The 22,073-nt window shown below is 42.9% G+C and overlaps 1 protein-coding gene and 1 long non-coding RNA gene across 2 annotated transcripts in view; one reads left to right on the forward strand and one right to left on the reverse strand.

The window, feature by feature from the left end:
• Positions 1-544: 544 nt before the first annotated feature.
• Positions 545-22,073, reverse strand: part of PLEKHG2 (pleckstrin homology and RhoGEF domain containing G2) — a 113,820-nt gene continuing 92,291 nt past the window's right edge. Inside the window, exons 18-20 of the mRNA XM_073549017.1 lie at positions 16,527-16,817; positions 10,326-11,622; positions 545-9,528 (exon numbers count right to left, since the gene is read on the reverse strand). Of these exons, the coding sequence (XP_073405118.1) occupies positions 7,109-9,528; positions 10,326-11,622; positions 16,527-16,817 (4,008 nt within the window). The 3' untranslated portion in view covers positions 545-7,108. The remainder of the gene's footprint in view (positions 9,529-10,325; positions 11,623-16,526; positions 16,818-22,073) is intronic.
• The window catches only part of LOC141051899 (uncharacterized), a 34,777-nt gene continuing 33,076 nt past the window's right edge, over positions 20,373-22,073 (forward strand). Inside the window, exon 1 of the long non-coding RNA XR_012220709.1 lies at positions 20,373-20,481. This is a non-coding gene — a long non-coding RNA (uncharacterized lncRNA). The remainder of the gene's footprint in view (positions 20,482-22,073) is intronic.

The raw sequence follows: 22,073 nt of genomic DNA on the forward strand, positions 1-22,073 counted from the left end.
AATTGTCTCCAGCACTATATGTGCAGGAACTTTCTTTCCCTGCAATTCTCAGAATGCATTGCATCTGCCTTTGTTCAGTAGGCTGGCTTCCCCAAAACTGAAAGCCTCCTCTTTGTTAAAGGGAATCTGTCACCTATTTTTTTCGAGTATCAGCTGCTGGCACCGCCATCAGGGGCTTATCTACAGCATTCTGTAGAAGAAATGAGTTATATTATAGTCACCCAGGGCCGGTCCACATCCAGTTTTGGTCTGCTGGGTGTCACGGTCCGGCGCCTCCCATCTTCTATCGGTGACGTCCTCTTTGCTTTCTGTCGTAGCTCCTGCGCAGGCGCACTGCTCTGCCCTGTTGAGCTTTTTCGTTCAAAGTGGAAAACAACTTTAAGTATTTCATAGTCAAGAAATCTTCAGAAGGGGTTTGCCACCAGCAGGTTCACAATACAGAACGGTAGGGGCTCTGGTGATGTAGGGGGCATGTGCATCGCTCTTGGCTGTTTGTATGAGACTTTTTTCTAGTAGGGCCATGAAATAATCAAGCACAGAGGGATTCTGGTAATGGTAAGAGCTTCTTTTATTGACAATACAAAAAGATTACAGAAATGTAATGTACACTTATATAAAATGAGCCAACAAGTAATGAGGATTAATAACTGCTCATAGGTATTTACACGGGTGAGTTTATATTACACCACCCCAGTATACATACCCCGGGGTTCAGTCCATAGTATGGCCTGATCTCACAATAGAGGCCAAGAATAAGTGATATCACAACACATTATTGCTACGTACCTTTTGGAAGTGGAGTAAAATTGGTCCACAAATATTCTACTGTACAACACGACAGCGGCGTGAATGTGTCCCCCGCCGTAACCCTATTGTAATGCGGCCTAAACTGCGAGCACTTGTCACCTGCTCCCCCAAATTACAACCCAAATTTGCTTGTAGAGTAGAGTTCTGATTGATTTGTTATTTAGGTAGTTTCCATGCCAGACTTTGGTTTTTAAGAAAAAAGCTTGAAATCAGTGTTGGTCTGACAGTCTTGCGTGTTTCGGCATGTGCGATACATTATCTCGGTTGTGGTACCATTATATGCAAAATTGCATCACACACAGCTGAAAATGGGTTAATAATGGTCTAATACTGATTAAAGGGGTTATCTGGGATTGGAAAGACATGGCTGCCATCTACCAAACACAGCACCACCCCTGTGGACAGGCCGTGTGTGGCATAGCAGCTCTGCAACCATCACTTCAATGGAGCTGAGTTGCAATATCGGGCATGAGCTGTAGACAGGGGTGGTGCTGTTTTTGGACAAAGAGAGACTTTTTTTTTTCTAATCTTGCATTATTGTATTGTATCATTTGTTTTGTGGTTTTTTTTGTGCCCCTCTTTAATTGTATTGCATTTTTTTCCTTAATAATTTTAGGGTAAATTCTCCAGAATTTTTTTACGCATCACAGGGAAAAAACAATATAGATTTACATAGAAAGTGCTTATTATTATTATTATTATTAATAAGATACTAAATAGTGATGAGTGAACGCCTCCGATAAGGTGTTATCCATGCTCTGGTGCTGACCCGAGTGTGTTCGACGTGCTCGATTAATATGTTCGAGTCCCCGCGGCTGTTCGACAGACACAACACATGCAAGGACTGCACTACAGACAATCCTTGCATGTGTTGTGGTTGTCGAACAGCCGTGAGACATGCAGCCGCGGCGACTTGAACATATTTTTCGAGCACGTCGGAGACACTCAGTTAGCACCCAAGCATACTCCGATAATGCCTTATCCCAGCACTCTCACTCGCTCATCACTAATACTAAGCATAAAGCCCCATGCACATTAGATAACTATCCAGCAAACAGTCAGTGGCTGACAGCGATCTCTCCTGATTCCAACATACAGAGGAATATTTGGCGGAGCGCCCCTGTGTTCTCTATGAGACAACCCACTGCCAGACTTCTATAGAGGCGGCTTATCTCCCAGAAAACAACAGGATCAGTGATTGGAAATCCAACAGCTCAAATCGTTCTCTACATCGCACACATTAAACTTCTGGCCAAGCCAGCCATTATCGGCAGGTTCAGACGACTTTAGTCTAATGTGTATGGGGCCTATAAAGCCTGTTATATGTAAGCAGGCTGTAATAATTGCTGGATGAGGGCTTCTAATCACTAAATATCTGCTGCTTGGCTTCAGATTGTGCTGGGATTTCCTGCTGTGAGAGTTGCATGCCTCAGTGTGTGGACACAGAGTTGTAGCTTCAGTGATTAGTTAAAATGGTTTTTCAGGACTATTTAATTTTGGGCCTAAGAACTAACAGGCACTACCTACCTGCCTGTTGTGCTCAGCTTCGATCTCTGCTGACACAGACCGCTCCTGCTGGTGATTCTGCGGACAACACATCGACAGGGCAGCTGACATAATGGAGATTGACAGCCGGCTCCCCACTGCCTAACTGCAGAGAGCCTGCTGTCAATTAGTGTGACATAGGTAGTCACACCGGGTCGACAGAGCAACCCAGAAGGAGAGACGTGGAGCAGCTGAATCTCCAGCAGGAGCGGTCGGTGGCTGCTCTGAGCACATGTCGGGTAGAACAGGCCAGGTTAGCAACTACCTGCCTGTTAGTTTTTAGGCCCAAAGTAAAAATAAAATAGTCCTGGACAGTCCCTTTTTGTGGAGACATTATCAGGGGTTCACCTGCCTAGGATTCCCTTCTATGACAGACTTAAGGGATTTGTTTGAGGTTCCTCCAGCAAAATCAGCTAATAATGTCTCTAATGAGTGTACTTTCACTAGATTCTAATTTCCAGACACTAAGGGGAACATTTAGGAAGACTGGTGTTTTATCCATTAGTCTTACACTGGAGTGTGCTGGGGTATATTACGCCATATATATTGAGACGCACGCTGTCCCCCCCATCTCATGCTGAGCATCACTCACTTTTGTTTCTGCCTCCTAACACTGGCTAGAAGTGTAAAAAAAATTCATCTTTACTTCTTCATCTTGTGCTGATCCCAAGTCACAACCTATATTATATAATCCAGAGCTGCATTCATAGTTCTGCTGTCTACATTATATTGCTGTACAGAGTCAGCTAGGGATGCTGGGAGATGTCAGCCTTGTAGAATTGCGACTACAGCTCTGGAATATAACAAAGATTTAGAGTTTTTCATTCTAAACTAAAATGATTGTCCCAAATAAATAACTTCTCTCCAAAAATTCTATTACAGCATTTGGACCAGCGGTACTTGCAAGTATTAACGCCATGGACTAAATGGCGCTATAATAATAAATAATAATAAAAATATTAGCCAGAGTGGACAGCCACTGACTCTTAAGGATAAGTGATAAATGTACAGTTGAGGGGCTGATTGCAGGTCCCCTGTGTGGTGAGGATGTCAGTGAGCATGTGCGACTACTGCTATCTAGAGTTCTAGTTGCACATGCTCGCTGCCCCGCCATTCAAATATGGTACTTTGGCACCCAACTCCTGTTTTTGGGGACTAGTGGACGATCTCAGCAGCCGAACCCCCAGCGATCACACATATAAAGTTTTAAAGTGAACTGTTCCCAGGACAAAGCATAATCACATTCTTAAGCCAAGTCTAACTAGCACACACATACCTTACATTGTATCTCCCAGGTTTCTACATTCTCTAAACTTGCCACCAACTTTAAAAAAAAAATCTTAAAGGGGTTTTCCACTTTGTGCGTATGTATTGGGTCTAGATCTACTGCTAGGACCCCTAGAGATCAGTTGTAAACTGTGGGGGGGAATATAGTTTTACCACCTGCAAAACGAAGCATTAGACAAGATAGAACGTGAGACACATTTGACCACTTTTGTCCTTGTCATAACAATGCACGAACATGTAGTCATTGGTTTCCCTTTGCCAATTTTTTTTTTTTTTTTGTTGCAATTTTTAAATGTAAGCACCGCTACTTATTGGAGGTATTGGTTAAAAAAGAGTTGACTTGAGATTCTCCCGAGGGCGAGGACATGTGAATGCTGGGTTGTGTTTTTTTAAGAGTTTGAATTAAGCTGGTACTGTGGTAGAGACAATACTTCCCTATGTGAAGCGCTAAAATGAGTGTATGAATTAAAAAAATTATTAGGTAAAAACCATCTGTGACATAAGTGCTCAGAATATGGCGGATGCTACATCTGGCCCAGATTTTACTGTACGGTAAATTATCGGTCTGGTTGGTGAAAAATGGTGGAGGAAAAGATGACGGACATTTTTTAATAGTTGTCGTGCAAATGCTTTTTTATTCGACAGCTATATATCCCGACTCTCATTGACCAAGCACGTATCTCGTATCAATGCAGAGAAGGTAAAAAGTCAATCTCCCATGAGAATATAAGATGGGGCCTGTTGAAATCCATCATGTCCAATTGTTATTTCCATTAATGTTTATTGTCTGGGAAGACATGTGGCGCCCCTGAGGGTTCAGTCGCCACAGAGGTACTGCACCTCCTCCTGAGGTGTGGTACCCCACCATCCAGGTAAGGTGGAGACACCTGACCACGCTCCAACACCTGCATCCCACACAACATAGTAGTTTAGCAAAGCACCCTTTGGTGGCTCCCTGCTTGGAACGCGGGTGTTTAGTTTGCACTAAAAGAGTGGGAAGAGTGTAGGATTTAGTCAGTCTGTCACAGAAGTCTGTGAGAGAAGATCCCCGGAGTGGGATGGATGAAGGAAGTGCTGCAGCCGACCTCAGTGACCTGGGTCCGCTGGCACAGGAAAGGAACATTGATAGAAAGCCTGACTCTCCATAAGAAGGAAAGGATTAGTACGGAACGTGAGGAGAAGAGAACTAAGGACTAGGGTCAGAGGAGAACCCTTCCCATGTTCTAAGCGCAAGGCCGGGGTCCGGTCCCCGAGGTTGTATGGATACTAATGGTCCTGCAGCAGACACCGGAGGAATAGAAGTTGTCACCACTTTATTCCCACACAAGACTTGAGGGCACAACAGCATCGTGAGTGAGCCGGGACTAGGTAGTAAGGAGTCCCCGAAGCAGGCTACAGCTGTCTGCCGTACAAGTAGAGTTCATAGGAACATCTGACAGGAGGAACTCCAGTGTAACTCACTACTGTGAGTACTTCACTAAAGGCGCAATAAGGGAGACGTTCAGAAAAGGCACATGTTGGCGGAGTGTTGGAAAGGAGCATTCCATCTTGCCTGGAAGTTGGCTGAGCTCCTGACCCGGAGAACATGGTACAGATACAGATACACATGGCAGCACGGTGGCTCAGTGGTTATCCCACCAAGGACAACATCTGAAAGGAGTTTGTATGTTCTCCCCTTGTTTGCGTGGGTTTCCTCCGGGCACTCCGGTTTCCTCCCACACTCCAAAGACATACTGATAGGGAATTTAGATTGTGAGCCCCATCGGGGACAGTGATGAAAATATGTGCAAACTGTAAAGCGCTGCGGAATATGTTAGCGCTATATAAAAAAATAAAGATTATTATTATTAGATGCTTTCCTTGTACCACAACAGACTGTGAGTAAAGCTTTGGAACTACATGCCCTGGTGTCCTCCACTTAATCCTGCGTCAACCTGCCTGGCACTGCTACATCCCCTGCGCCTGACACTACACCATCTACGTGTCACTTCACCTACTCTGCCCTGGGACTACAGCCCTACCTGTGGAGGGCTATAACATCATTGCTGCACCAGACCATCTGTCCCAGAGGATCTGTCTGCAGCGTCGGCTTAACATCTTCATTGTCGAACACCACAGGTGGCGTCACGGACTCATTCATTCATAAACCCTAATCATCATACGCACACTGATCATCCCCCCTTTTACAATGGGCGCCCAGGGCCATGGGCCGGGTCCCAGCTGCCGTGACATCTCCCATTGAAGCTCATTGGCCGAGTACCCCGCCAGCCCTGGGAGGGCGACCCAGACGCACACCTGCAGACTTATAAGACAGTTGGCTAGTGCAGCCAAAATCAGTGTATTGGGCCGACCTTGTTTGTTGGACATCTTAAGTTTGGCCGGACATGTCAGAAAAAAAGCGTAATTTGGCTGATATCTCCTCCGTCCTCTCTATAAATATGCATGCTTCACCAAGCCTGCCTGATTATTCAGTAGAGTATAGGTTTCTCATTTGACAGTAGGACAAAAGTTTTTTTTAGAAAATTTGCAACAATGTTGTTCCCGTCATTACTTGTAGAAGACAGTTGAGTATGTGCTTGCTTTAAGACCAACAATTTTACAGACCTTTCAGTAAGTAGCAAGTATTTCTTCACGGAGAAAACCTTGAGTCTTTCCTGTACGCCAAAATCATTGCTTTATATACTTGTATGACCTGTATCAGTTGAAGTTTGCCGATGTCTCACGTAAACCCAGTTATGCCATAAACGATGGAAGACACAAAACTGATGTTTTCAAATGAAAATACCATTTGTTTGGAAGTCTCGGACCAGCCCACCAGAAGTGGTCACCCTGGATGTCCCAAGCTCAGACATTTCTACACCAGCACCTAGAAGGTCCAGCAGAACCAATTTTCAATCAAACGTTGGCTGAATTTACCCTTAAATCATTATATTTTGATGGACAAGAGAAGTCTAACATTGATCTGGTGAAGAAAGAACATTCACCAGGAATCAAAGCTCAATCCCAACAAAACTTTCTTCCAATTATGAACATTTTGGCTTTTCTAGATGGTACACTTACGTGTATAATCAGTGATTCTGCAGTGTGTATCCCATAAGGTTATCCATTATACCCTGTACTATGAGACAGAACACAACGCGATAAAATGACCGTCGTAAAAGATCGTCTCGCGTCCATATTGATAGGATGGATGTAGGGTATGTACAGAGGGTTTATATGTTTTCTTTAGTGTATGTTTGGCAATACAAAGATCTTCAGACAGATCCTTAAGTGCAATATCAAGGAAACTACTAATATTAAGTCCTTCTGTTCGACAGACTTGTGGTCCGCCATATTGGCACATGATAACAATGCTCTACATAGAAAGTGCAGACTGGTAAAATATTGTGACTTATCTTTGGCATGTATCATTGTTCTTCTTTGTTCCTCTAGAGAACATGAGTCTTATACTAAAGACCCCCCTCCCTCCTCATTTTTTCCTGTAATTCACATTTTTATGCTCTAAGGTGCTTCCATTAATGTTTATCTTCCTTGAAGAGAGTGTCTCTGGAGCTTGCAGCAGGGGGTGCGTTAGACTCACCTGAGCATTACTAAAAGATGCGATTCTGCCACTACCACCAATTTGTATGTTAACAGTGGTAGAATAACTTGCTTTTAAGGTGAATTTTTCTTTTGGGTCAGAAGAGTCCAACTTCTCCGTACTTTCATAAAGCTCCATGATTTCGCCAGGCTCTATTGTCGGGGAATGTGAAGCTGCAAAATTCAAAGAACTCATGTTGTTGAAGAATTGGTTTGTTCCTTCATCCAGAGACTTGCATTGCCTGAATGAGGATGGAGACCTCAAATCATACTTCTTCTCTAGACTCGATGATTTCAGGGTTTTGAAGGGCCCGTACTTTGTACGTAGTTCTCGGACATCAGGCCAGTGGATGCTGGTTAACTCGTGAGCACTGATTCCAGTGGTATGGGAATTTGAATCAGAAGCCAAACATGGAGGTGATCTGCTCGAACACCAAAAATTATTTTCTTCGTTCGATGACCCAACAGGTGAATATGGTGCCCTTGGGCTAATTGAATTGTCTCCAGCGCTGCCACAGGATTTCCTGGAATGGGTAGGGAATCCAGGAGACCATGGTCGAGATGGGGGGCTTGTGCACGTCGGAGTAGAATTTCCAGATGATGAAGATGAACGCTCTAATTTACTAAAGGAAAGTGGAGTAAATGAACATGCTCTTGTCTTAGAGAAGGAAGGTACACGAGGAGATTTTGGACATACTGCGTTTTGACTTGGAGGAGGAGAAAACATTCTAGAGCGTAATGTCAGAGGGGACTGGACCCGTGAATTTGGTTCAGAAACTGTGGACGCCGGAGTTTTCCTAATGGCTGCAGGACAAGGAATTGCTATGAGGACTGGTGAACCTGGAGAAAGACAAAACAGCCTGTCTGTATTATTTCCCTTTTGGTAAACTGACGATAAAGGCTTGTGTGATCCTTCATTTGATAAAATACTTTGTGTTATTTTGGAATTTAATTGATGCGGCTCACCAACTTTTTGGTTCTCTGTCAACACCGTATTCTTAAGGGCTCTGGGTTTTAGATCACTTAGTAAAAGTCCAGAGTAAAGGGAATTTCTGTATGGTGATGGGCCAGCATTGGAGGGTTGGGACTTTATGACCGGAGTATGTGTGTCGCTGTCTGAACTTCTAGACTTTGTCATGAGGGGTCTTCTTGGAAGGGCCTGCTGAGGCTCACTGTTATTTTTAGACATTGCTACTGCTCTAGACAATTTCCTATGCAAAATGGAAGGAGATAAAAGGCCAGGGGTTGCTACAACTGTCTGCTGCTGTTTTATATTTTGGGACTTTGGCTTGGCTATGGTTTGAAATTCTTTGGCCGTCGATGCGTTTCCTTTGAATGATGATGAACGAGTAGCCATATTTAGCTTCTTTGAAGTGTTTATGTTCTTTGGGGATGGAGTAGAAAGCGAGGAGTCGAGCTGCAGACGCTGCATCACATCCATAACTGCTGAGGACACTCCCTTGGTTTTCTGGACTTTTTGTGATTCAGAGATGTTACTTTCAGGGGTGCTGGACGATGCAATGCAGTTATTTTCTGCACTTGAATGGTTGTTAGTCTCTGCACTGTTTATGGGATCATGGGAGTTTGTATCATTCAAATTACTAGATGGTTGACCTGTTTGTGGGTCACCACTTTTGGCTTCAGTTTTTTTCGCTATCTCTATATGCTCCGTCATATTTATGACAACCATTGTCTCTGGGCCTTCGTCAGAAGTTTCTACTGCCTTATTTGTAACATCAAGAGCATTTAAGTGGTTGCTGGATCCCTCAGATGTCAATAATTCTATCTGCTTTTCTTCATGGATTTCTGAAATGACTGGTGTTGATTCATCATGAAGTATATTTGGTGCCAATAAGTAGTTGACTGTTTCAGGCACATTGATCTCTAATACACTTGTTTCCCTTTCCTCACAACCATCACAGGTCACAGATGTCTCCTTATCGTCTGCTAAGCATGTCTTGGATGCACAGAAGTTGTCCGAACAGCTCTCGGATGCTGATGTTGATTGAGGAGCAGAGTCATAATTTGTGAGCAGTTCTTCTTCATGTTTACACACAGCAAAAGAAAGCTCTTGACATTCCTTTATTTCTGTAGAAGACCTTTCCTGTGTTGGTAGAACTACTTGATCAATTTCAGGTGGTTGTGGTAATGAGACTTGTTCCTTTGCAGGGTATGTAGTCATTAAAGACTCTTTCTTGAGAAGATCCAAAGCACTATCACGTATTGCAGGATGGATGACACCATTTTCTTGAACGCAATTAATATGAAGCAAAGTTTCATGAATCATCAAATGTCCGTACAGCTTGGGCTCTATATGAAGGGGAAAAAAACACGTGTGAAAACAAATATATTGACATGTAGTACAGTTGAGCAAAAAGATTTGCAGGACCCTACGTTGGTAGTCTGCTAGATCAAGGCCATGTGAATCTTCTCCTACCTACCTACATCCCTGGTGTCTGTTCTGATTAGTAGGCTTGGCATCTGGTCATGCTTGCATAATGCCGCAATGATGATGTCCTACTAATCAAAAGAGGCCCAGTGGCTGCCAGTAGGTAGAAAAAGGTTCAGTGGGCTCTGGTCTAGCGGGCACGTGTGTTTTAGAAAACGTCTAGTTTTAATAATGGAAAAGCTCAGGAGAAACATCCAATGGTGTCCCCCTTTTTGGCTTTTCCTTGGGAGAGACCTGTCAATCATGTTAAGCCAGGCAAGGATAAATCATTGGGAGCCCTCTAGTTGACATTTATTCCCGAGCCTAATACAACCCATGCCCTATATAGGATAAAGATGGGGGAAAAGGGTTCCCAACTTAAATGTGCCAGAATGGAGATCTACTCTGGTATACCAGGTGCAACCACTCTTTACAGGAAAGGCCATTTATATGGATTACTTTCCCTGAACAGGAAATGTGTAGTTGAGCACCAGTGGTGCAGAGTTAACCTCTTTTTCAAGCAAGCCCTTTTAAACTGTGATTAGTGGAAAACACAACGTTATTTCATGTAATCAAGGCACCTATCACTATTTCATGCTGCCCGTGGATATTATACTTTTGACATCCTTGCATGTGACACTCTGTATAAGTCACATCACAACCCTCTTGTTATCCCTACCTGTCACTCTTCTATCACCAGTGTTTTCCTCCATGACCTGAGGTTGGGTCTTTACTGTGGCTTTCTTCTGAACCTCCGGTATCTTGGTGCCCCCGTTCTTCTTCTGAGTCTTCATCCTGCCAATCTTCTCGCTGTACATCTTTGCGAGCAGTTGCACTTTGTTAATTATTTTCTCTGAGTTTTCAATGAGACATATATCATCCGCGTCATAGAGGATAATACTGGAAGAACAGAAAGTGGGTTTGTTCGTGTCAGTAGGCAAATTCTTTGCCTGAAAGTCCTGCTTGTTGAGATTTTCTTCCAAAGTGACGTTCTGTAGCTCCTTCACCGATTCTCTCTTCTGAGGATTTTCTCTTAGTGACTGATTTCCAGTTTCTAAATCAGATTCTTCGACAATGACCAGCTCACCACCGGGTTCCTCCATATCTTTCTTCCTCAGTTTCCCTCTTTTCAGCACTCGTTCCATTTCCTCATTGCTTGGCTTTTCCTTTTCTTTCCAGGCCTTCCGTATCTCGGCACAGGATTTGTACTCTGATTCCTGCTCCGATCCTTCTTTGATCGATTCTGCTTTGATTTTGGCTACTTCGGCAGCTTGGGATGGTGGTTTCCTTTGGCAGTTTGCTGGCTTTGACTCTGTAGCACACCCGTTTGTCTTGCATTTGCTCTTTTCTCGATCTTTTTTGACCTCTTGCTGCAGAATGTAATTGAATCTCAGGATGGAATCTTTAACCACACCCGTGGGAATGTAGGAAATGCTTTCCTCTTTGCTGAGATACGATGCTCCAGCATCTGCAGTCTCATAGTAATTTTTGATCCTTTCAATTAATAGCCGATCATCCGGGGTCAGGGTAGAATCTCTTTTCACCTTCATGTTTTTTTCTTTCTTTTCCAGAGCAATCTTCCCTGTATCTTGTAATTCAGAAACTTCCCTTCCTTCATCATTCTCTTTAGTTTTGGAAGACTCTTCCTCATCTTCACCGGGCAATACCGAGAGCTGAACCTTCTCAAGTTTAGCGTCATCCTTTCTGCAGATGACGGTGTCACCAGCTGCTTGCTTAGGCACTTCCAACTGAGTATTCTCCACAGCAGATTCTCCATTTTCTTTGTTCTGCAAGTCTTTGTTTGAAAGAACCTCATAACCATCTTGACTGGGCTCCAAATCCGCAGATTCTGAGGAAGCCAAATCCCCACTCGAGCATACTTCTGGTGTCTCACCAAGTGAGGCAGGACTTGTTCTTTCAGTCTCAACAAGATCTTCTGTGGATCTGGATTGTCTCAGTTCTCTGGTCTCAGATTCCTAGAAGAAGGAAGAATATATTATTTTTGTTTATTTGAGACAAATTGTCATTTAGATGGTTAGGTGAAGTCAATGACTGTTTAAGGCAGAGGTGTACAGCATTTTCTGATGTTGAGGGCCTCATAGACAAATTGTAGGCTGCAATAAACTTTAAAGGGGATGTGAGAACAGAAAATAGACTATTGTTTAAATCTAATTTTATGGTGAATATATTTTTAATTTTTGATAATGTTTTTGTTTTTCAGTTTTCAAAAGGATTAAACTACAAAATACCATAAATCTTGCAATTTACACACTGGTCACTAGAGTCACACTTCCTGTTCTGTACAAAAGACTTTTCAGCGGTCTCATTATCAGACAATTAAAATTATAAATTAGAAAACAATGAAAGATAACTCAGGACCCACTATTCACAACAGGTGACATCACAGCTCACCTTCTCTTTCTGTACTTTGACTGATAACACCTCTATGTACAGTAAATAACACAGGATCACCATGCACAATAGGTGATGTCACAGATCACCTCCTCCTGTACAATGACTGATAACCCTTCTATATACAGTAGATAACACAGGATCCATCATACACAACAGATGATGTCACAGCTCACCTCCTCCTTTACAATGACTGATGACCCCTCTATATACAGTAGATAACACAGGATCCATCATACACAACAGATGATGTCACAGCTCACCTCCTCCTGTACAATGACTGATAACACCTCTATATACAGTAGATAACACAGGATCCACCATTCACAATAGGTGATGTTACAGCTCACCTCCTCCTCCTGTACAATGACTGATAACCCTTCTATATACAGTAGATAACACAGGATCCATCATACACAACAGATGATGTCACAGCTCACCTCCTCATCATGTACAATGACTGATAACCCCTCTATATACAGTAGATAACACAGGATCCATCATACACAACAGATGATGTCACAGATCACCTCCTCCTGTACAATGACTGATAACCCTTCTATATACAGTAGATAACACAGGATCCATCATACACAACAGATGATGTCACAGCTCACCTCCTTCTCCTGTACATTGACTGATAACCCCTCTATATACAGTAGATAACACAGGATCCACCATTCACAATAGGTGATGTCACAGCTCACCTCCTCCTCCTGTACAATGATTGATAACACCTCTATATACAGTAGATAACACAGGATCCACCATTCACAATAGGTGATGTTACAGCTCACCTCCTCCTCCTGTACAATGACTGATAACACCTCTATATACAGTAGATAACACAGGAACCACCATTCACAATAGGTGATGTCACAGCTCACCTCCTCATCATGTACAATGACTGATAACCCTTCTATATACAGTAGATAACACAGGATCCATCATACACAACAGATGATGTCACAGCTCACCTCCTCCTGTACAATGACTGATAACACCTCCATATACAGTAGATAACACAGGATCCACCATTCACAATAGGTGATGTTACAGCTCACCTCCTCCTCCTGTACAATGACTGTTAAAACCTCTATATACAGTAGATAACACAGGATCCACCATTCACAATAGGTGATGTTACAGCTCACCTCCTCCTCCTGTATAATGACTGATAACCCCTCTATATACAGTAGATAACACAGGATCCACTAATCACAATAGGTGATGTTACAGCTCACCTCCTCCTCCTGTACAATGACTGATAACACCTCTATATACAGTAGATAACACAGGATCCACCATTCACAATAGGTGATGTTACAGCTCACCTCCTCCTCCTGTACAATGACTGATAACACCTCTATATACAGTAGATAACACAGGAACCACCATTCACAATAGGTGATGTCACAGCTCACCTCCTCATCATGTACAATGACTGATAACCCTTCTATATACAGTAGATAACACAGGATCCACCATTCACAATAGGTGATGTTACAGCTCACCTCCTCCTGTACAATGACTGATAACACCTCTATATACAGTAGATAACACAGGATCCACCTTTCACAATATGTGATGTTACAGCTCACCTCCTCCTCCTGTACAATGACTGATAACACCTCTATATACAGTAGATAAGACAGGATCCACCATTCACAATAGGTGATGTTACAGCTCATCTCCTCCTCCTGTACAATGACTGATAACCCTTCTATATACAGTAGATAACACAGGATCCACCATTCACATTATGTGATGTTACAGCTCACCTCCTCCTCCTGTACAATGACTGATAACACCTCTATATACAGTAGATAACACAGGAACCACCATTCACAATAGGTGATGTCACAGCTCACCTCCTCATCATGTACAATGACTGATAACCCTTCTATATACAGTAGATAACACAGGATCCACCATTCACAATAGGTGATGTTACAGCTCACCTCCTCCTGTACAATGACTGATAACACCTCTATATACAGTAGATAACACAGGAACCACCATTCACAATAGGTGATGTCACAGCTCACCTCCTCATCATGTACAATGACTGATAACCCTTCTATATACAGTAGATAACACAGGATCCACCATTCACAATAGGTGATGTTACAGCTCACCTCCTCCTGTACAATGACTGATAACACCTCTATATACAGTAGATAACACAGGATCCACCATTCACAATAGGTGATGTTACAGCTCACCTCCTCCTCCTGTATAATGACTGATAACCCCTCTATATACAGTAGATAACACAGGATCCACTAATCACAATAGGTGATGTTACAGCTCACCTCCTCCTGTACAATGACTGATAACACCTCTATATACAGTAGATAACAGAGGATTTACCTTTCACAATATGTGATGTTACAGCTCACCTCCTCCTCCTGTACAATGACTGATAACACCTCTATATACAGTAGATAAGACAGGATCCACCATTCACAATAGGTGATGTTACAGCTCATCTCCTCCTCCTGTACAATGACTGATAACCCTTCTATATACAGTAGATAACACAGGATCCACCATTCACATTATGTGATGTTACAGCTCACCTCCTCCTCCTGTACAATGACTGATAACACCTCTATATACAGTAGATAACACAGGAACCACCATTCACAATAGGTGATGTCACAGCTCACCTCCTCATCATGTACAATGACTGATAACCCTTCTATATACAGTAGATAACACAGGATCCACCATTCACAATAGGTGATGTTACAGCTCACCTCCTCCTGTACAATGACTGATAACACCTCTATATACAGTAGATAACACAGGAACCACCATTCACAATAGGTGATGTCACAGCTCACCTCCTCATCATGTACAATGACTGATAACCCTTCTATATACAGTAGATAACACAGGATCCACCATTCACAATAGGTGATGTTACAGCTCACCTCCTCCTGTACAATGACTGATAACACCTCTATATACAGTAGATAACACAGGATCCACCATTCACAATAGGTGATGTTACAGCTCACCTCCTCCTCCTGTATAATGACTGATAACCCCTCTATATACAGTAGATAACACAGGATCCACTAATCACAATAGGTGATGTTACAGCTCACCTCCTCATCATGTACAATGACTGATAACCCTTCTATATACAGTAGATAACACAGGATCCACCATTCACAATAGGTGATGTTACAGCTCACCTCCTCCTCCTGTATAATGACTGATAACCCCTCTATATACAGTAGATAACACAGGATCCACCATTCACAATAGGTGATGTTACAGCTCACCTCCTCCTCCTGTATAATGACTGATAACCCCTCTATATACAGTAGATAACACAGGATCCACTAATCACAATAGGTGATGTTACAGCTCACCTCCTCATCATGTACAATGACTGATAACCCTTCTATATACAGTAGATAACACAGGATCCACCATTCACAATAGGTGATGTTACAGCTCACCTCCTCCTCCTGTATAATGACTGATAACCCCTCTATATACAGTAGATAACACAGGATCCACCATTCACAATAGGTGATGTTACAGCTCACCTCCTCCTGTATAATGACTGATAACCCCTCTATATACAGTAGATAACACAGGATCCACTAATCACAATAGGTGATGTTACAGCTATCTCTTGCTCCTAATGTCCATGTGCCCAACAGTAACTATGAGTCTAATAATAAGCCTAATGATCAGTGTGAAAATTTTTAGACTTTTCTTTATTTTTAATTGTAAATATTGATATGAAAAGTAAAAATTATCAAAAAATTAATTTAGCCTACCATCTTAATTTAACCAGTGTGTCTTTTCTGATGACCAGTGTGGGCCTTGAAGACACAGCAATTTATCAATTTTTGTTTAAATCACTTCTTTCAAAGAGTCATAACTTTTTAATGTGTGTGCATAATGTTGTGCAGAACAAGATATTGAATATTATGAATATTTTGTATTGCATTGTAAAATTACTGTATATTTATTTATTATTATTATTTTTTTTTTTAAACTCATATGGTTAAACTGTGCCCCCCCGCTAACAGTGCCCCTCCATCCCCGCTCACAGTTTCAACCACACAGGGCACTGTTAACTCTTACCTGCCTCTGTTGTTCACAGCCCCTCCACTAGAGGGCGCTCACACTTATCTTCCTTGGCCGGCACTGATACATAATAGAAGATCTGCCATCTTATGAGGGCACTCTGGTCTTGATATCAGATGCTGCTAGCCTCCAACTGCCATTTCTATTTGAGCTACTGCAAGCATGTCTGGATCCTGATGGTTGGGGGCCACAGAATGGTGGGTTAGGAACCCCAGCTGTACTCTTTTTATAATCTGCTCCCTTTTACTGGCTCTACCTGTACTTACAAACATTACATTTTGCTAGTTTCATCCTCTGCCCCCTATTCACATCTTTTACAGAGATAGTAGGAGGTTCAGTCCCAGAGAGATACCTGCTCCTTTTCGTCTGGCTTTGCCCGTTCCATCGATGAAGCCATATTTTCGCCATTGAGTGGCTCGGCCCGGAGACCTCTTTGGTTCAGGAGCTCCATTATTTCATCTGTGATGGAAAGACTCCCAGAAAGAGCATCTTCTGGCAAACAGAAGGCCGAGTCATCAGCATTGTCCTCGCAGCCTTCACTTTCCCCGGTGGCCTCCAGGATACAAGACTCCAGAGTACATATGCTGTCCAAAGACTGAAGAGAAGTAGTGGATGGGAAGAGTTCGCCCTCACTGCCTGCGTGCTGGAGGTTAAAAAAGAAAGAGACACTGGACCATTACTCTATTTTCGAAATATATATATATTTTTTTACTAGAAGTAGAAAGTTAATTAGACCATTCATCTTTTTAGCAGGGCTGGGTTTGTCCAGGACTTTGATATCGATGGGCTTTTCTCAGCCCTTTGTAGATCTTGCAACAGCCAGAATTCTATCTATATATATGAAACTGAGTGTATGTATGTGTGTGTGTATCAAGCCAAGCCCACTCCACATAGCAACCAATCATTAAGCATCTTTCATTTCACCAGAGCTGTTTAAAAGATGAAAGCTGAGCTGTCATTGGTTACTATGAGCAACGGTTTTCTTTGTAGACAGTTGTGGTAACAGAGGTCTATTATTCTTATCATTTCTATGGTGTTATCGTCCTTCTGTAAAGCTGGAAATAACACAATTTATTACCGTGCCAACACAGACCACCCTCTGACACAGACTGCAGGGGGAGCCCAGGATCACACAGGATAGGATTAGATACACGGCTCAGCAGTCAGTATCACACAGGATAGGATTAGATACACAGCTCAGCAGCCAGTATCACACAGGATAGGATTACATACACAGCTCAGCAGACAGTATCACACAGGATAGGATTAGATACACAGCTCAGCAGCCAGTATCACACAGGATAGGATTAGATACACAGCTCAGCAGTCAGTATCACACAGGATAGGATTAGATACACAGCTCAGCAGTCAGTATCACACAGGATAGGATTATATACGCAGCTCAGCAGTCAGTATCACACAGGAGAGGATTAGATACACGGCTCTGCAGTCAGTATCACACAGGATAGGATTAGATACACAGCTCAGCAGACAGTAACACACAGGATAGGATTAGATACACGGCTCAGCAGTCAGTATCACACAGGATAGGATTAGATACACAGCTCAGCAGTCAGTATCACACAGGATAGGATTAGATACACGGCTCAGCAGACAGTATCACACAGGATAGGATTAGATACACGGCTCAGCAGACAGTATCACACAGAATAGGATTAAATACACGGCTCAGCAGACAGTATCACACAGGATAGGATTAGATACACGGCTCAGCAGACAGTAACACACAGGATAGGATTAGATACACGGCTCAGCAGACAGTAACACGCAGGATAGGAATAGATACACGGCTCAGCAGTCAGTATCACACAGGATAGGATTAGATACACGGCTCAGCAGACAGTATCACACAGGAGAGGATTAGATACACGGCTCAGCAGTCAGTATCACACAGGATAGGATTAGATACACAGCTTAGCAGTCAGTATCACACAGGATAGGATTAGATACACGGCTCAGCAGTCAGTATCACACAGGATAGGATTAGATACACAGCTCAGCAGTCAGTATCACACAGGATAGGATTAGATACACGGCTCAGCAGTCAGTATCACACAGGAGACGATTAGACACATGGCTCAGCAGACAGTATCACACAGGATAGGATTAGATACACAGCTCAGCAGTCAGTATCACACAGGATTGGATTAGATACACGGCTCAGCACACAGTATCACACAGAATAGGATTAGATACACGGCTCGGCAGACAGTATCACACAGGATACGATTAGATACACGGTTCCGCAAACAGTATCACACAGGATAGGATTAGATACACATCTCAACAGACAGTAACATACAGGATAGGATTAGATACACAGCTCAGCAGACAGTATCACACAGGAGAGGATTAGATACACGACTCACCAGTCAGTATCACACAGGATAGGATTAGATACACAGCTCAGCAGTCAGTAACACACATAAGATTAGAAACACGGCTCAGCAGACAGTATCACACAGGATAGGATTAGATACACGGCTCAACAGACAGTAACACACAGGATAGAATTAGATATATGTCTCAGCAGACGGTATCACACAGGATAGGATTAGATACACGGCTCAGCAGACAGTAACACACAGGATAGGATTAGATACACGGCTCAGCTGACAGTAACACACAGGATAGAATTAGATATACGGCTCAGCAGACGGTATCACACAGGATAGGATTAGATACACGGCTCAGCAGACAGTATCACACAGGATAGGATTAGATATACAGCTCAGCAGACAGTATCACACAGAAGAGGATTAGATACACAGCTCAGCAGACAGTATCACACAGGAGAGGATTAGATACACAGTTCAGCAGACAGTATCACTCAGGATAGGATTAGATACATGGCTCAGCAGTCAGTATCACACAGGATAGGATTAGATACATGGCTCAGCACACAGTATCACACAGGATAGGATTAGATATACAGCTCAGCAGACAGTATCACACAGAAGAGGATTAGATACACAGCTCAGCAGACAGTATCACACAGGATAGGATTAGATATACAGCTCAGCAGACAGTATCACACAGGAGAGGATTAGATACACAGTTCAGCAGACAGTATCACTCAGGATAGGATTAGATACATGGCTCAGCAGTCAGTATCACACAGGATAGGATTAGATACATGGCTCAGCAGTCAGTAACACACAGGATAGGATTAGATACACGGCTCAGCAGTCAGTATCACACAGGATAGGATTAGATACACGGCTCAGCAAACAGTATCACACAGGACAGGATTAGATACACGGCTCAGCAAACAGTATCACACAGGACAGGATTAGATACACAGCTCAGCAGTCAGTGTCACACAGGATAGGATTAGATACACGGCTCAGCAAACAGTATCACACAGGACAGGATTCGATACACGGCTCAGCCGACAGTAAAGGCCCCTTTACATTTAGCGATGCACCAGCGATCCCGACCATGATATCGCTATGTGTAAAGCCCCCTTAACACACAGGAGAATTAGATACACGGCTCAGTAGACAGTATCACACAGGATAGGATTAGATACACAGCTCAGCAGTCAGTATCACACAGGATAGGATTAGATACACAGCTCAGGAGTCAGTATCACACAGGAGAGGATAAGACACACGGCTCAGCAGGCAGTATCACACAGGATAGGATTAGATACACGGCTCAGCAGGCAGTATCACACAGGATAGGATTAGATACACAGCTCAGCAGACAGTATCACACAGGATGGGATTAGATACACGGCTCAGCAGACAGTATCACACAGGATAGGATTAGATACACAGCTCAGCAGTCAGTATCACACAGGAGAGGATTCAATACACAGCTCAGCAGACAGTATCACAAGGAGAAGATTAGATACACATGTGACACGTATGTGCAATATAATCGTTATAATTTGTTATAACTAACCACAGTTAGTTACTATGCCTGGGCAACGTCGGGCTCTTCAGGTAGTTCTGTATAAAGAGCACTACAGTGCCGCACACTGTGTAGTGGACATTCTTAGGTACTGCAGCTCAGATTCTATTCACTCCAATTGGAACCTAGCTGTAGTAGCTGCGAAGGGCCACTACACAGTGTGTGGCGCTGTGCTAATTCAGCTTTGTACACTTGGGTCCCAATAACAGCTGATTAGAAGAAGTTCCTGGTGTGGTGTGCACCCCCCCCAATCTGGTAAAGAGAGTGCTATTTGAAAAAGTAGCGGAAAATTGCATTGTAGAAGACTGCATATGCCAGAAAAGGATCACAGACTTCCCTATAATGCCTTGCAGCTATCACATCACATGGTAATGCACAGTCAATCAGAAAAGGACTATAATAGCCTGTATAAAAGCAGAGGCAGGGAATGCAGCAGCTATTTTGTGGTGAATCTTCATCGTGAGAATAGGTCACAGCTCAGCCATAGAGCTAGGGAGAGAAAGCCATAACACACTGAAGAAATTCTACAGTTGTGTGACAGCACAGCAGGGATTAGTGTGCGCGGAAAAGAAAACAGTATTAATACATGTATATTTAGGACGACTGGACTTTTGATTCACTGCATATCGATTGATCAATTGTTGATAAAAAAAAAAGGCCAAAGAACTTTGTTTGTTTTTTAAAGTAAGAGTTGAGTAAATGTTTCCATTTTCACGCTGGGTTTGACGTGTCTGTTTAACCCCTCTCCGTCATCTGACATACTATACCATACATGTGACCTGGGCCTGTCTGATATAGTGCATCATCACGATTGGCTGCGCACACGGGGGGGGGGGGTGCAGCCGATCGCTGCTAGGTTTCAGCTGATTCTTGCTGCTGACACCCGGGACTAGGTGCCAGGAGCGGTCACAGACCGCTCCCGGAACTTTAACCCCGCGAAACACGCGTCGGGGCTGCAATTGGACACACACTGGCAGCTATTGATGGGTATGAGCATTCCATGATAGGTGATCCTTTTATGCCCTATACACACTTGTGTTTTGTATTCTTTTCATACACTAAGGGCCCCCTTCACATCTATTGCACTTCACTTGCACTATGCACTTTTTTTGTAACACATGTTACAAGGATATTTTGATAGGTGCAACTTCTTGTAAAGGTATGCGAGCTAACCATCTCTGCTACAACAGTGTTCGTTGTCCTTCATGCATGTGCTCTGTATGTGCCTTTTTGTTTGAGTCTGTTTATTATATGTCAGCATTTTGGTAATAAAATAAATATTTTCAATTTTATACCTTCTATTTGACAGCCCCTCTGCCTTTGGATCGGAGTCCCCGTGGCATGACGCGGGGTCCCGATTGGTGCCATGGTAACCTGATGTCGTCATGATGACTTCTGGGTCACCATAGCTAAGAAACTTCCTGTCATGCACAGTGCATGATCAGGAAGTCTGTCAGTGTCAGTGCACAAAATGCAGTGCTGACAGCTTTTGTAGCATGCAGATGCTGCTTCATCTGCATGCTATAGAAGCGATCAGCCTGCAAAATAGGGACAAAGTGTAAAAGTTAAAAAAAAAGTTAATTTTTTTTTAAATAATTGTAACAATATAAAAAAACCTAAAAAATAATAATAAAAAACAATATATACTCTATCACTAAATAAATATTTGAATTAAAAAAAATCTAAAGAATAAAAGTGCACATATTTGGTATCGCCGCGTCCGTAAGGACCCGACCTATAAAACTGTCCGACTAGTTAACCCCTTTAGTGAACACCATAAAAAAACAAGGCAAAAAACAATGCTTTATCATACCGCTGAACAAAAAGTGAAATAACACGCAGTCAAAAAGACGGATAAAAATAAACATGGTACCGCTGAAAACGTCATCTTGTCCCGCAGAAAACAAGCCCCCATACAGCTCCATAACCGGAGGTTTTATTGTATAAAAGCGACAAAACA

The sequence above is a fragment of the Dendrobates tinctorius genome, unplaced genomic scaffold (genome assembly GCF_039654945.1).
Source record: "Dendrobates tinctorius isolate UK_male_01 unplaced genomic scaffold, ASM3965494v1 ptg000158l, whole genome shotgun sequence".
NCBI lineage: Eukaryota > Metazoa > Chordata > Amphibia > Anura > Dendrobatidae > Dendrobates > Dendrobates tinctorius.